This window comes from Vespa mandarinia, chromosome 1 (genome assembly GCF_050613455.1).
Source record: "Vespa mandarinia isolate Hongniang chromosome 1, ASM5061345v1, whole genome shotgun sequence".
Classification (NCBI taxonomy): domain Eukaryota; kingdom Metazoa; phylum Arthropoda; class Insecta; order Hymenoptera; family Vespidae; genus Vespa; species Vespa mandarinia.
In genome coordinates this window covers 5505350-5517768 of record NC_140810.1, presented here as the reverse complement: position 1 = coordinate 5517768, position 12419 = coordinate 5505350, and the positions used below count along the sequence as shown (strand labels likewise).

Sequence of the window (12419 nt, the reverse complement as noted above, 5' to 3'; positions counted from 1 at the left end):
CCTCCGCGGACGCACGACGACGATGACGACGACAATGACGACGACGACGACGACTATGATCTGTGTATTCTTCTCCTCGTGTTCTCTCGATAGTACGTAATAGCCCTGCGCGAGAGAGAATATTACGTAGCACGCCCACCATCATCACCACCACCACCACCGCCATCGCACGACAACGCTTCGCACCCCTTATTGTGAAACACGACATGCGCCGAATCTAAGGGTGCGTTTTTCATTAAATTTCGACCTGTCGATCTTTATTTTTATCTTTATCTTTCTTTTTTTTCTTTTTTTTTTTTTTTTTTTTTTTATTAAGGATAATATTCATAATTGTAGATCTAAAAATGAAAAGATTTAACGAAATGTTTTAATAGACAAGGTAAGTAAGTTAAGTAAATTAAATAAGTACAAATCTTTTAGGACTTACTCATTAATAATGAATTTTATAATCGAAAATGATGATATCATCGTTGATAACAAAATCTTTGTGATTCTACATAGAGGAAAGATCTTCTGGCATGGTTCGCGAAGAGAGTAGAACATTAATCAAGTCAACTTTTTCTGACCTTAATAGCTTTTTAAATGCTTCTTCTAAATCTTATTACTTTCGCGCGAACTTTTTAAAACACGCTTTTCTTTTTTTAATCGAAATACAAATGTATCATAACGATTTTTAATTGAATCACTTGCAATATATTGATACATATGATATTCGATGTTGGACTTTCAATCAATCCGCCATTTTCCGATGCATTCAAAGCAAATCTTCCCGCCTTCGATGTTTACCACCCACATGCACGACGCCATTACATTTTGCTACTTGTTTTGGAATGTATTACACGTATTTAAAAACACATGGAAAATATAAGGAAATTTATTAAATACTTGTCCCTCAAAAATCTTCGAAAAGAGATTGTGTAATGAGAAATATGAAATCGTTACATAGTACTTGAAAATTTTATAATAAATCTTCATCTTGCAACTTTGGACTCGTAACTCGCGTAAATATCTTCGAAAAGTATTTGATCTACATAAGAACCCAGCTTTATGCATACAAGTGATTCATGCGCCATCTCCGAACTATCAACAGATATTAGTGCTAGCCAGTGCCAGTGCGTCAGCCGATCATATAGAGTGTGTATATAATCTGCCAAACGTGTATCTATGATTACTCAAGTTCGTATGCTTCTACGATTCCCGCTTTTACGTTCTGTCAGTTTTCGTGACTTTTTAATCTTCGAGCGAACAACGAAGCAACAAGACCTTATAGATAAGTGCTCATTAACGAACGAGTCATGGGGGACGCAGCGATGAACGTCGCAGTGTCCGGTGGCGGTAGTCAGCGTGTCGTCAAAGAAGGCTGGCTTCAAAAACGCGGTACTGCCAAGTCGTTTATAATGTTTTTATTTATAAAATTGGCTTCTCGTCGACATCTCCAAGTCGACTTATTATATCTTCTGCTTCTTATGCCATATACAATTGTTCATGCGTATTTTCATTTGATGACAAGAATAATTAGTATCATTAACAGCATTATTTTTATATATTTAATGTAGCATTTATTAAATCCACATAATTCTATTATATGTAAATCAACTAGTTTATATTTTATAATACTAAGAATCATTTATGTAAACTTTTAACAAATAATATATTTCATAAATCGAAAATTACTAAAGGTTTTATAATCTTCTCTTAGGAGAGCATATAAAGAATTGGAGATCAAGATATTTCGTCCTCAGAGATGATGGTACTTTGGTTGGTTTCAAAGCTAAACCAGATCAACAAATGGCAGCTACAGCTCAACCATTAAATAATTTCACAGTACGTGGATGTCAAATAATGTCTGTGGATAGACCTAAACCATATACATTTGTGATCAGGGGTCTACAATGGACAACCGTAATCGAAAGGACCTTTCATGTAGAAACAGAACAGGAAAGAGAAGACTGGGTAGCAGCAATTAGGTACGATTTCGCAAATATACTTATTTACTGGAAATTTTATTAATTTATCATCATGTTATCATCATGTATAATATATAGAAGATCATAAACTTAATATTTTAAAAATATACTATATAATATTTTTAAAATATAGATATAATATTATTCAATAGGTATGTAGCCGATAGATTAGAGAATGAAGAACAACAACAACAACAGCCACAAATGCAACAATCTTCTTCATCAGAAGATATCGATATGGAATCTATGGGAGGTGGGAGGTCAGATTCATGTGGATCTCTTAGTGTAGTCTCTGCAGACATTGATGGCGGCAGTATCGATGAATTATCTGCTAAGTTCAGTGTACAGGGAACTTCAAGTAGTAAAAGCAGTGGCAAGAAGAAAGTAGTATGTATATTATAACCAATATAATATTTATATTTATTGTACTTGTAAATATAAGTATATATAATTTATTATATTTATCCTATATATATTTTTTTACAGACTCTTGAAAATTTTGAATTCTTAAAAGTTCTAGGAAAAGGTACATTTGGAAAAGTAATTTTGTGTAGAGAAAAAGCAACAGGACATTTATATGCTATTAAAATTTTAAGAAAAGAAGTTATCATTCGTAAAGATGAAGTTGCACACACCCTTACGGAGAATAGAGTTTTACGTACTACAAGCCATCCTTTTTTAATTGTATGTACCTGTATTATCCTATAAAATTATATAAAATCAAAGACATATTAATTTAGAATTAAAAGTTTAATAAACTGCATTGTTGATTTTAAATATAAATAAATCTTATTGCTTATATTTCAGTCTTTAAAATATAGTTTCCAAACGGCAGACAGACTATGCTTTGTAATGGAATATGTAAATGGCGGAGAATTATTTTTTCATTTAAGTCGATCTCGTATATTTACTGAAGATCGTACTCGATTTTATGGAGCTGAAATAATTTCAGCATTGGGCTATCTTCATTCTCAGGGTATCATTTATCGTGATTTAAAATTAGAAAATCTCCTTTTGGATAAAGATGGGCACATAAAAATTGCTGATTTTGGTTTATGTAAGGAAGATATCACATATGGTATGTATCATTTATATAAATTATAGATCATCATTTACATGAATTATGAATTATAAATTATAAATTATAAATTATAAATTATGAATTATAAATATAGGAAGAACTACAAAAACATTTTGTGGGACACCCGAATATTTAGCACCTGAGGTACTGGAAGATAATGATTATGGACGAGCAGTAGATTGGTGGGGTGTGGGTGTTGTTATGTATGAAATGATGTGCGGTCGATTACCTTTTTATAATAGAGATCATGAGAAACTTTTCACCCTTATTCTATTAGAAGAAGTAAAATTTCCCAGAACTATTAGTAATGAGGCAAAAGACATGTTGGGTGGTAAGTTAAATTCTTTTACTCGAGCTATTAAAAGATAAATGTTTAAATAAATGCAAAATTCTTTAATGCCTATGTTTTTAGGACTTTTAATTAAAGATCCCAGTAGAAGATTGGGTGGTGGACCTAATGATGCAAAGGATATAATGAATCATGCATTTTTTTCGTCGATTGACTGGTCAGATCTTGTACAGAAAAAAATACCACCGCCTTTTAAACCACAAGTTACATCAGATACCGACACGAGGTATTTTGATAGTGAATTTACCGGCGAAAGTGTCGAACTTACACCTCCTGACCAAGGTTGTTTAGGAAGTGGAGGTGGTTTAAATTCTATTGCAGAAGAACAGGAACATTTTCCTCAGTTTTCTTATCAAGAAAGCCATTCTGCTGCAACTTCTTCCATTGTTTCTATTAATCACTGACAATACCATAAGGTTTTTGGATTCTTATGTTGAAGTGTGTGATGAAGTGCATGGAGAATCAGGTAGATGTATATTTAAGAACTGTCCGAAGCTTAAATATTCTTGAAACATAGATCAGTCAGATTTCTGTCGATTTTTGATGCTTTTTTGTGCATCTACTATAGTTTGACACATATCTCCAATGGTAGATAATATATCCATGCATGCACACATGTATACATATAAACATTCACTAAATTGTACATGGTAAATTCATGTACTGTAAGTACAGAATTGGGTATTACTCTTTATACCTGCGCATAAAATCGAACATTATATAATGAGGATTTATCTATATTTTAAAACAATGTAGTTATTTTAAATATGATCTTCTAACCATCTATAACATGAACAATGACTCTTCTATTATTGAAGACAGCGATTATTATAATAATTCTAACTTTGTTTAATGAAGTGTAATACTCTACACTTTGCAGCTTTATTGTCCTTTCAGTAGAATAATTATATATATATATATAATTGTATATATATATAATTATATATATATAATTGTATATATATGTATATGTATATATATGTATATGTATATATATGTATATATATGTATATATATGTATATGTATATATGTATATATATATATATATATATATATATATATATATATATATTTTATATGTATGTATAGAGACAACTCCCCTGTTCTTCTTGTTTCATAATTTGTCAGTAGATCGTTGCGTGAAAAAAATGTTAAGTTTAGCCAAGTTAGAAGCTGATATGCTATCAAATGGTTTTGCCATTTTTAAAATGGAAGTGTAGCTGTAAATGATGACAGCTTTAATTGTATTATTGTATAAATTTCAAATTTTATTACAATTATTTGTTGTAATATCTAAGAATATCAAGATAAAACAGAATTTGTTTGCTTCGTGTAAAGCCACCTCCCACATTTATGTATCATGGTTGAACCAGTAAATGTAAGAATCTGATAAAAATGCAGATGGAGATGTAAATCACTATATAATTATAACTATTATTATGATTATTTGTATTATTACTATTATTATAATTCTTATTTTATTATAATATGGTATAATGATTATATATACATATATTTATATTTTAAGAATTAAAAAATTATATTGTATATCCGTATCATTTATTTCTTTCCTTTTAATTTGTACATTGTTTTAGCAATTCTGTAATTCGTTCTAAATATCATTAATGTTTATTAAACATTGGATTGCATAATACATTTATTAATTCTAATAGATATTTACGAGTATATATTCGAAATGAACGCTTAAAATGTAATTAGTATGTAGAATACTGCAAATCATTAGAAGTGATTTACTTCATAATCTTAATATTTTCATTGTACGTACATCTATTTTGTACTATATATATATGTATATATATATATGTATATATATATATGTATATATATATGTGTATATATATATATGAGCCGTTTTTTTTTAAAGTGGTATGAATCCAACTTTGAAAAAAAATGAGTTGAAATTAGTTTCATGAGAGAAAAAGAGAGAGAGAAAAGTCTCTTTTTTATATTTATAATAACAAAGTCAATACAGTACAATATCCTCATGAATTGGTCAAAAGAAATTTGGCTGTTAGATGGAATTGCATAAATGTTTTTTTTTATTGGTATGTCTATTTGCAACAATGAATCAATTTTTTTATTGTTTTCGCAGAACTAATTAGGAGAACTCATGACTTTTTTTGATTCTAACCTAACTCAAAACTACGATGTATTTATATAGTACATTCAGAATGTTACAACTCAAGATCATATGATAGACATATACACCAAACAAAACAAAAATATAAACATGGCATTAATATAGTTAAGAATTGTTTATTCTGACAATAATGTAAATGTGATTATAAATTTCTATTGTCAGGTCATTAATTTTATTAAATGACTGAGATTTTGGAGTTGCAGAAATAGCGCTAAAAAAAACAGATTTGTTATACAAACCTCAGGATTATTATAAAGTAATAGAGCAAAGTCAAAAAACAAATTAATTTTCTTTTATATAAAATGAAATATAAAGAATTTGTTTCATAAAATCTTTAAAAAAGGCAGTTTTAAAAAGAAAGATATATGTTAACAGAAAAACTATAAATTGGCTAAAAATTTGTTGCATGAGGTTTAAAAGGAACAATTTCTATTAAATTTTGTACAAAAAATTAATAGAAGAAAATGACAAATTTAAGTTCGAGATTTATCTGCAAAATAAGACCAAAAAATTTTTCCAAAATAATATCATTGCCATTATATATCAATTCAAGATCTATAACATCAGTTAAATATAGCAATATGAGTTTATTACATTATATACCTCCAATTCATTATAAATATTTCAGGACACTTTGTACGAAGCCAAATGAAGACTAAAATATGAATAAAAGTTATTAATATTATTCTTTACGATATACTCTAATTTTTTTCTGATAGCTTTTCTTACTAAATTATAATTATTTTCAAAAATGTTTACCAAACCAATAAATTTTTATATTCAATAATATATCTTTTGGTTTTCGTTTATTTTATAATTATTATTATTTATATTTTAGAATTACATTCCAGAAAAGTCTACGTAATTCTAAAATTTATCTGCTTCAATTAAAATATAAATTTAAATTTTGTATTATTTCACAATTTCGGCAATTTATTTTTCTTGAAATTGGAATAAATTCATTTGCTATTAATAAAAACACCGCTTCGCTCTGAGAATATTTTACAAAATTGCTACATAATATAATAAAATATACCTCAAATTTTAAAGGTACAAACAAGGTTATTAGCTTTTAACAATATTTAGACATATTAAAATGCAAGACATATGCAAGAGATATTACATATTTCGAAATAAAGGAAAATGAATTTATACCACTTCTAAAAAAAATTCATATATAAGTATACATATTTGCAAAGTTCTACTAATATTATTTTTATAATTCTTCATTTTTTTCTAGACCTAATTCTTTTAGATCATACGAAGGCATAAAATTATCTTTTACAAGCCAAAATTGATCTATAACAGCACCTTCTTTATCATCAGAAACCTATTAAAAAAGGAAAAGAAACAGTAACAAACAATTTATAAAATGCATTAAGCTTTAAAAAATGCTATTATATTCATCAGTTTACCTGTTCTAGATATAGATGTGTATTATTAAACGCTTTCATACGCGTATATCCATAATCAGAACTATGAAATGCTGACCAATCTGGTGAATTAGGAATAAACTTCTCTCTTCCTTCTTTACACCCAGCAGATCCTGTTACCAAATGTACAGGTGCTTTATAATTCTTATATGGTTCTTCATAACTACCATTGTATACCTATCAATTTAATTGATTTATTATTCTGTCAATGTATGCAAATATCTATGATTTAAATCATAAATATTGTCTTGTAATGACCTTAAAGTTATACATAGGCCACGTTCGTTCAAAACTATGTTCATGTGCCCATAGCATTAAATCAACTTTATGTTTAAGAAATAAGTCTTCCAAACCAAACCAATTCAACAATGGCAAACCAACTCTAACTAAGCTTTGATGATTGGTACAATCATCTGCATTTGCATTACTGCAATACATTGGTCTATGTCCAAATGTTACTATCCAAGGACGTTGAGCCCTGTGATTAAAAAGAAGTATTTAATATAATAAAATTATTTAAATAACATTTTTTAATTACCTAGTCTCAGGTCTATTTGCAGCTTCTAAATCTTTATCAAGCCATTCATATTGTTTTATAAGCTGTTTTATTCCATAATTCATAAAATAATAAGCTTCTGTTTCTATACCTATAAAATGTATAGGACCCATATCAAAACTATACCACAGTCCTTCTGAATCACTAGGCATTGTAAAGCGTGCTCTGTAAACAATTACAGGAGACATAGATGCATATATGAGTTAGTAATATTTGCTTTAATAATTAAAAAAAACAAACCTATAATTACTAAAATTATATTTTTCCTCGTGATTACCAGGTACAGTCATATAAGGTATATAAGCAGCAACTCCTTCAATTTGTCTCATAAATTCATCACCAACTTTAGCATTTTCAGTATTCATGTCATAAGCAAAATCTCCAATATGTATCGCAGCATCATATAGGCCACGATGAGTTTCTTCCTGTAGCCTTGATAAACTTTGAGCATTTTCATTTCCCATATCACCAAAGATTACAATGTGTGGTGACCATTTGATAGAGTTATGAGGAGCAGTTTTTATATAAAAGACATTTGACCAACCATATCGACTTCCACATTGATACACTAATTTACATATATTATCTTATAATATTTAAATTAATATTTTAAAAATATAAAATATATAAAGTATCTTACTGTAATGACTGTCAGGTGTAAGATTTTTCAACCAAACTCTATGAATATATTGTTGCCTTTTTTTTGATCCCCCATCAACAAAAAGAGTTGAATTTCCTGTGGCAGTTAGAACAAAGCCTCCTATACCATATTCAACAATAGATTCACCTGTATCATTTCTTGTACTCCATGTAACAACAATGTCATGAACATTATCTGAAAACGTAAATAATAAGTTTTATTTTTTAATATTTCTTTAATATCTATTAATAAATATTCTTTAATATAATTATATTTCTATCCTCTTTTTATATTTACAAAAGAAGCAATATAATTCATATAGAAGAAACATCAAAAGTCGATTGAAGTTATTGATCAGATAATGGATTTATAGATTTTATACAATAAAGGAAAGAGCAGTAATATATTTTGTAACATATATGTTATTAGAATACTTACCACCATATGAAAGATGCACTGATTCAGGTTGAAAATGTACAGTACTGTATGTTGAAGAAAAAATGGATAGAACCACAAGAACGGTAAACAAAGCCATGTCACTTTGCACGAACAACGTAAAATATTTTATCTGTAACAATGATTCATTAGAATATAACGAGATGATCAGGAACGCGTTTTTTTTTTTTTATAATATTATTATTGCAAAAAAAAAATCTATTATTACTTTATACTTTTGTATTAAATGAATATAAACAATTATTTCATTAAAAAATATATAATGTAGGAATTCTTTCTAAAACAGATTGTTTTATTTCTGTCATTTGTTAATAATTGCCACAATTCGCAGGTATACATAATTATCGCTAATCATCCCCACTTTTAATAAAACATTAGTAGTCTATATGTGCGATAATACTGTTGTATTGTACACGAACAAAAGGCATAATCAAAATTCAATCTAAAGTTAAGGCCAGTTTACAATGCATTTAATAATGTCACATATCACATCAAAATATGAATATTGAGCAATTAAAATAATTTTATTGATTTAACATTATTTAATTAATATTATTTAATAAAATCCTTTCTTTACCAAAAATTATATTAGATGAGATTTATTGAATTATAGCAATTCAAGAATATATATTGCTACAATAGTCCACAATTGAATAAAGATAACTATGATTGGAGGAATTCGCAAACACGTGATGTATAGAAAGTCTTTACTCAGGTCATCATTAATTGGCTTGTATTATAAGTTCGCGGTTTATTTAAATCAAACAAATTTGTATTTTTGTATTTTCTGGAATTTTTATAGATTATATGATAGTATATAGATAAATATATTATCGTTATTACATATCTGCGATTAATATAATATTAAAATAACAATTGTGAAAAAAATAATGTATTCTCTACTTTGCCTATTACATATATTCACCTAGAACATCCATAGAAGAATTTTATAAAATTTTTGAATAAACAATACAATGATCTCATTAAATTTTATGTTTGTAATTAGAATAGAAACATTTTTTTTATCCGATTACATTTATATTTTATCATACGAATGTCAATTTTAATGATATATTCTTGTCTCATTATTCATATCATTTTATATATGACAAAAGTTACAAAAATATTAATATTTTAAAGAAACTAAATATACATTTTTAAATCTAGTTTTCTAATATAATAAAAATTACGAAATCATCAGCCTCTTTAGCTCAGTGGTAGAGCACTGGTCTCGTAAACCAGGGGTCGTGAGTTCAAACCTCACAGGAGGCAAATTTTTTTTCTTTTCCATTTCTTTCCATTAAAACAAATTTTATATAATATTGAAATTAATTCTACAGAAAAGAAATTAGTTCCATTTCTATCTTGACACTTGTTCGTAATAGGAAAAATAGAACAATATATTAATACATTTGTACAATTAATTTAAAAAATTTATTAAAGAAACGAAAATTATTATTATTATTTATTGTAGAGAGAGGAATGAAACTTTTGTATATGACACGATCTTTTTTGATATAGAATATTCTAATTTAGTTTTACTTTTATACCTTGACGTTAATATCAATTCGTAATTTCATTTTAGTCACGTTGTAATATACAACATTACATACGATAATGTTCCTTTTCGTCTAATAAACGTTATGAGACTTTGAAAATAAAAGTCATAAAATTATACAAAAGTCAATAGAATAAGTTTGAAGATATGAAAACTTCATAAAAAAATCATAGATTCACGCTTTCTGATCATCATATTTTTTTTTTATAAATGATCCACATTATCAAGCATAAAAACAAAAATTGTGTCAAAAAGGTATTGTGTCAATAGTTACAATGAAAAAGATAATTTTTATACTTGCATTATAACGTTAGAATAAATAGGAATAATATTTATAACGTAAATAAAAATATGAAATACTATGAAATCCATAGAAATATTGTGTTTCGTCATAATAATTAATATTGTTATTAAGGCTGTTTACTAGCCCTGGTTCTATAATGATTTACGCCATCAATGAAAATACGTAATTCTTGATTAATAAACATGGTCTCATTTTAAACCATAAAGTTTAATGTAGGTCATAATTTTTTTTAACTTTTGAAAAAGCTTTACTTTCTTTCAAAATAATCATATTAAAGAATGGTATTTTTCGAGAATAGTTTATACACAAATAAAAAGCTCTTTCAAATATTCAAAAAAGATATATCCTAAATAAAATTTTCAATCAAATTTTGTTGTTACAGTTTTTGAGTGAAAATCGTTTACATTAGGACACGAATTTTTTAAAGTTACGTATATATGAAAATTACATTTAAAGGAACATAGATTTATTCGTTAACACTCCAGTTTAAATAAATATAAATATAAAACTTTTCGATTAGATAAAATGCGAAACTGTTCTGTTTAATTTTCGGAGATTTTTATTGTAAGGTATTCTTCGTAAAACATGATCAGTTTAAAATAAATTCAATTTTAACTTTCGACAAACATAAAATAACATTTTACTGACATTCGAACAATATACGAGGTATATGAACTATAATTAATTAAATAATTATTTAAATACTACAACATTTCCTAATCAAAATAGAAAAACAAGATTTAATATGATATATATATATATATATATATATATATATATATATATGTATATATATCTTATTTGAATAACTTAGCATAATATTCGGTTGATAGAGTATGTATTATGATAAATATTTATGAGGGATATATAGCATTGTTATAAAAAGAGATTGTTATAAAGAAGAAGTACGGTAAGATTCAGTTCCAATTTTTATAATTCGTTTCGCCCGGAGAAATAAGATACAAAGGAAAAATCATGAATAAATATAAAGAGGCAAAGGAATCGTACAAATTCTTCAGATATATTAATTCAGAAACAGGCGAAGAAGTTGTTATTTTAGGATTTGATGGTAGATTTTTTGAATCCAATAATGTGGAAAAATTGAAAGATAATTTTTTAAACTACAAAAATTGTATCACTGATAACAATCATCGAAGGAAAATATGTATCGATTATATTAATTTTATTGAAAAGAGTAAGTTTGTTAATTTTAATATTATTTTAATTGGTTGAATTTATCTATCCAAAATGAAGAACTCGGTGTGAGAATTAAGTTTTGGCGGAAATTAAACATTTCAAATAATACTGCTAAATGAAGAATATTGTTTTGATTAACTATACGCACACATATATTACTATTATAATATAAAACGTACATAATATATATAATATTTAAATACATTTTTTTTATTATACTATTATTATTATTATTATTATTATTATTATTATTATTATTATTATTATTATTATTATTATTATTATTATTATTATTATTCTTATTATTATTATTAGTAGTAGTAGTAGTAGTAGTAGTAATAGTAGAAGTAGTAGTTGTAATTCTTAAAGTCGAATAAAATGGACTAGTCATACAGGGGAGAAACAACATAAAAAGGTGCTACTATTACTATATCATAAATAGGATAGAAATAAATACATGATTTAATTTATATTAAAATAATATATTATATAATTATTTACTCGATATTTTTGATAAATCATTGCATTAATGTTGCTTCATTGTCGTAAATTTTCATCGTTCTTATAGGGACAAATAATCGTATTAATGAAATGCTAAATAAAAATTTTGTAACGTAAATCGGAAATGAAAAAACATTTATATAGTATTTCTAAATGTTTCTACTTTTAATTTAATTGAAACATTTCTTGACAGAATGATATTTATGATACCAAAG

At 26.5% G+C, this 12419-nt stretch overlaps 2 protein-coding genes and 1 non-coding gene across 6 annotated transcripts; 2 read left to right on the top strand and 1 right to left on the bottom strand.

Moving 5' to 3' along the window:
• The first annotated feature begins 80 nt into the window (after nt 1-80).
• Nucleotides 81-4292, top strand: Akt (AKT serine/threonine protein kinase). 2 transcript variants are annotated; one of them, XM_035873538.2, is made up of 7 exons: nt 81-223; nt 1700-1967; nt 2120-2354; nt 2454-2651; nt 2775-3045; nt 3143-3379; nt 3461-4292. In XM_035873538.2, the coding sequence occupies exons 2-7, from the start codon at nt 1789-1791 to the stop codon at nt 3799-3801; spliced, it is 1461 nt and encodes a 486-aa protein (XP_035729431.1). In that variant the 5' UTR covers nt 81-223; nt 1700-1788; the 3' UTR covers nt 3802-4292. The 2 variants fall into 2 exon arrangements, with proteins under 2 accessions (XP_035729431.1, XP_035729430.1); XM_035873537.2 differs by lacking the exon at nt 81-223 and adding an exon at nt 1091-1377.
• Nucleotides 4293-5253: 961 nt separating this feature from the next.
• Nucleotides 5254-9240, bottom strand: LOC118444884 (acid phosphatase type 7). Of its 3 annotated transcripts, none has more exons than XM_085659163.1 (8): nt 9222-9240; nt 8627-8756; nt 8189-8383; nt 7789-8116; nt 7531-7713; nt 7251-7470; nt 6975-7169; nt 5254-6889 (listed from the first exon to the last, which is right to left on the bottom strand). In XM_085659163.1, the coding sequence occupies exons 2-8, from the start codon at nt 8721-8723 to the stop codon at nt 6776-6778; spliced, it is 1332 nt and encodes a 443-aa protein (XP_085515289.1). In that variant the 5' UTR covers nt 8724-8756; nt 9222-9240; the 3' UTR covers nt 5254-6775. The 3 variants fall into 3 exon arrangements, with proteins under 3 accessions (XP_085515289.1, XP_035729511.1, XP_085515286.1); XM_035873618.2 differs by lacking the exon at nt 9222-9240 and adding an exon at nt 8853-9075; XM_085659160.1 differs by lacking the exon at nt 9222-9240 and adding an exon at nt 8860-9075.
• Nucleotides 9241-9844: 604 nt separating this feature from the next.
• On the top strand, nt 9845-9916 carry TRNAT-CGU (transfer RNA threonine (anticodon CGU)). Its single transcript has one exon. It is a non-coding gene; the product is annotated as a tRNA-Thr (tRNA).
• Nucleotides 9917-12419: the final 2503 nt, after the last annotated feature.

Coding starts and splice junctions, on each gene's coding strand:
- Akt (XM_035873537.2), top strand. CDS start 1,296: ATGGGGGACGCAGCGATGAACGTCGCAGTGTCCGGTGGCGGTAGTCAG. Junction 3,046..3,142: donor TAAGGAAGATATCACATATG/GTATGTATCATT, acceptor TTATAAATATAG/GAAGAACTACAAAAACATTT. Junction 3,380..3,460: donor GGCAAAAGACATGTTGGGTG/GTAAGTTAAATT, acceptor CTATGTTTTTAG/GACTTTTAATTAAAGATCCC.
- LOC118444884 (XM_085659163.1), bottom strand. CDS start 8,723: ATGGCTTTGTTTACCGTTCTTGTGGTTCTATCCATTTTTTCTTCAACA. Junction 8,117..8,188: donor TACACCTGACAGTCATTACA/GTAAGATACTTT, acceptor TATGTAAATTAG/TGTATCAATGTGGAAGTCGA. Junction 6,890..6,974: donor CACATCTATATCTAGAACAG/GTAAACTGATGA, acceptor CTTTTTTAATAG/GTTTCTGATGATAAAGAAGG.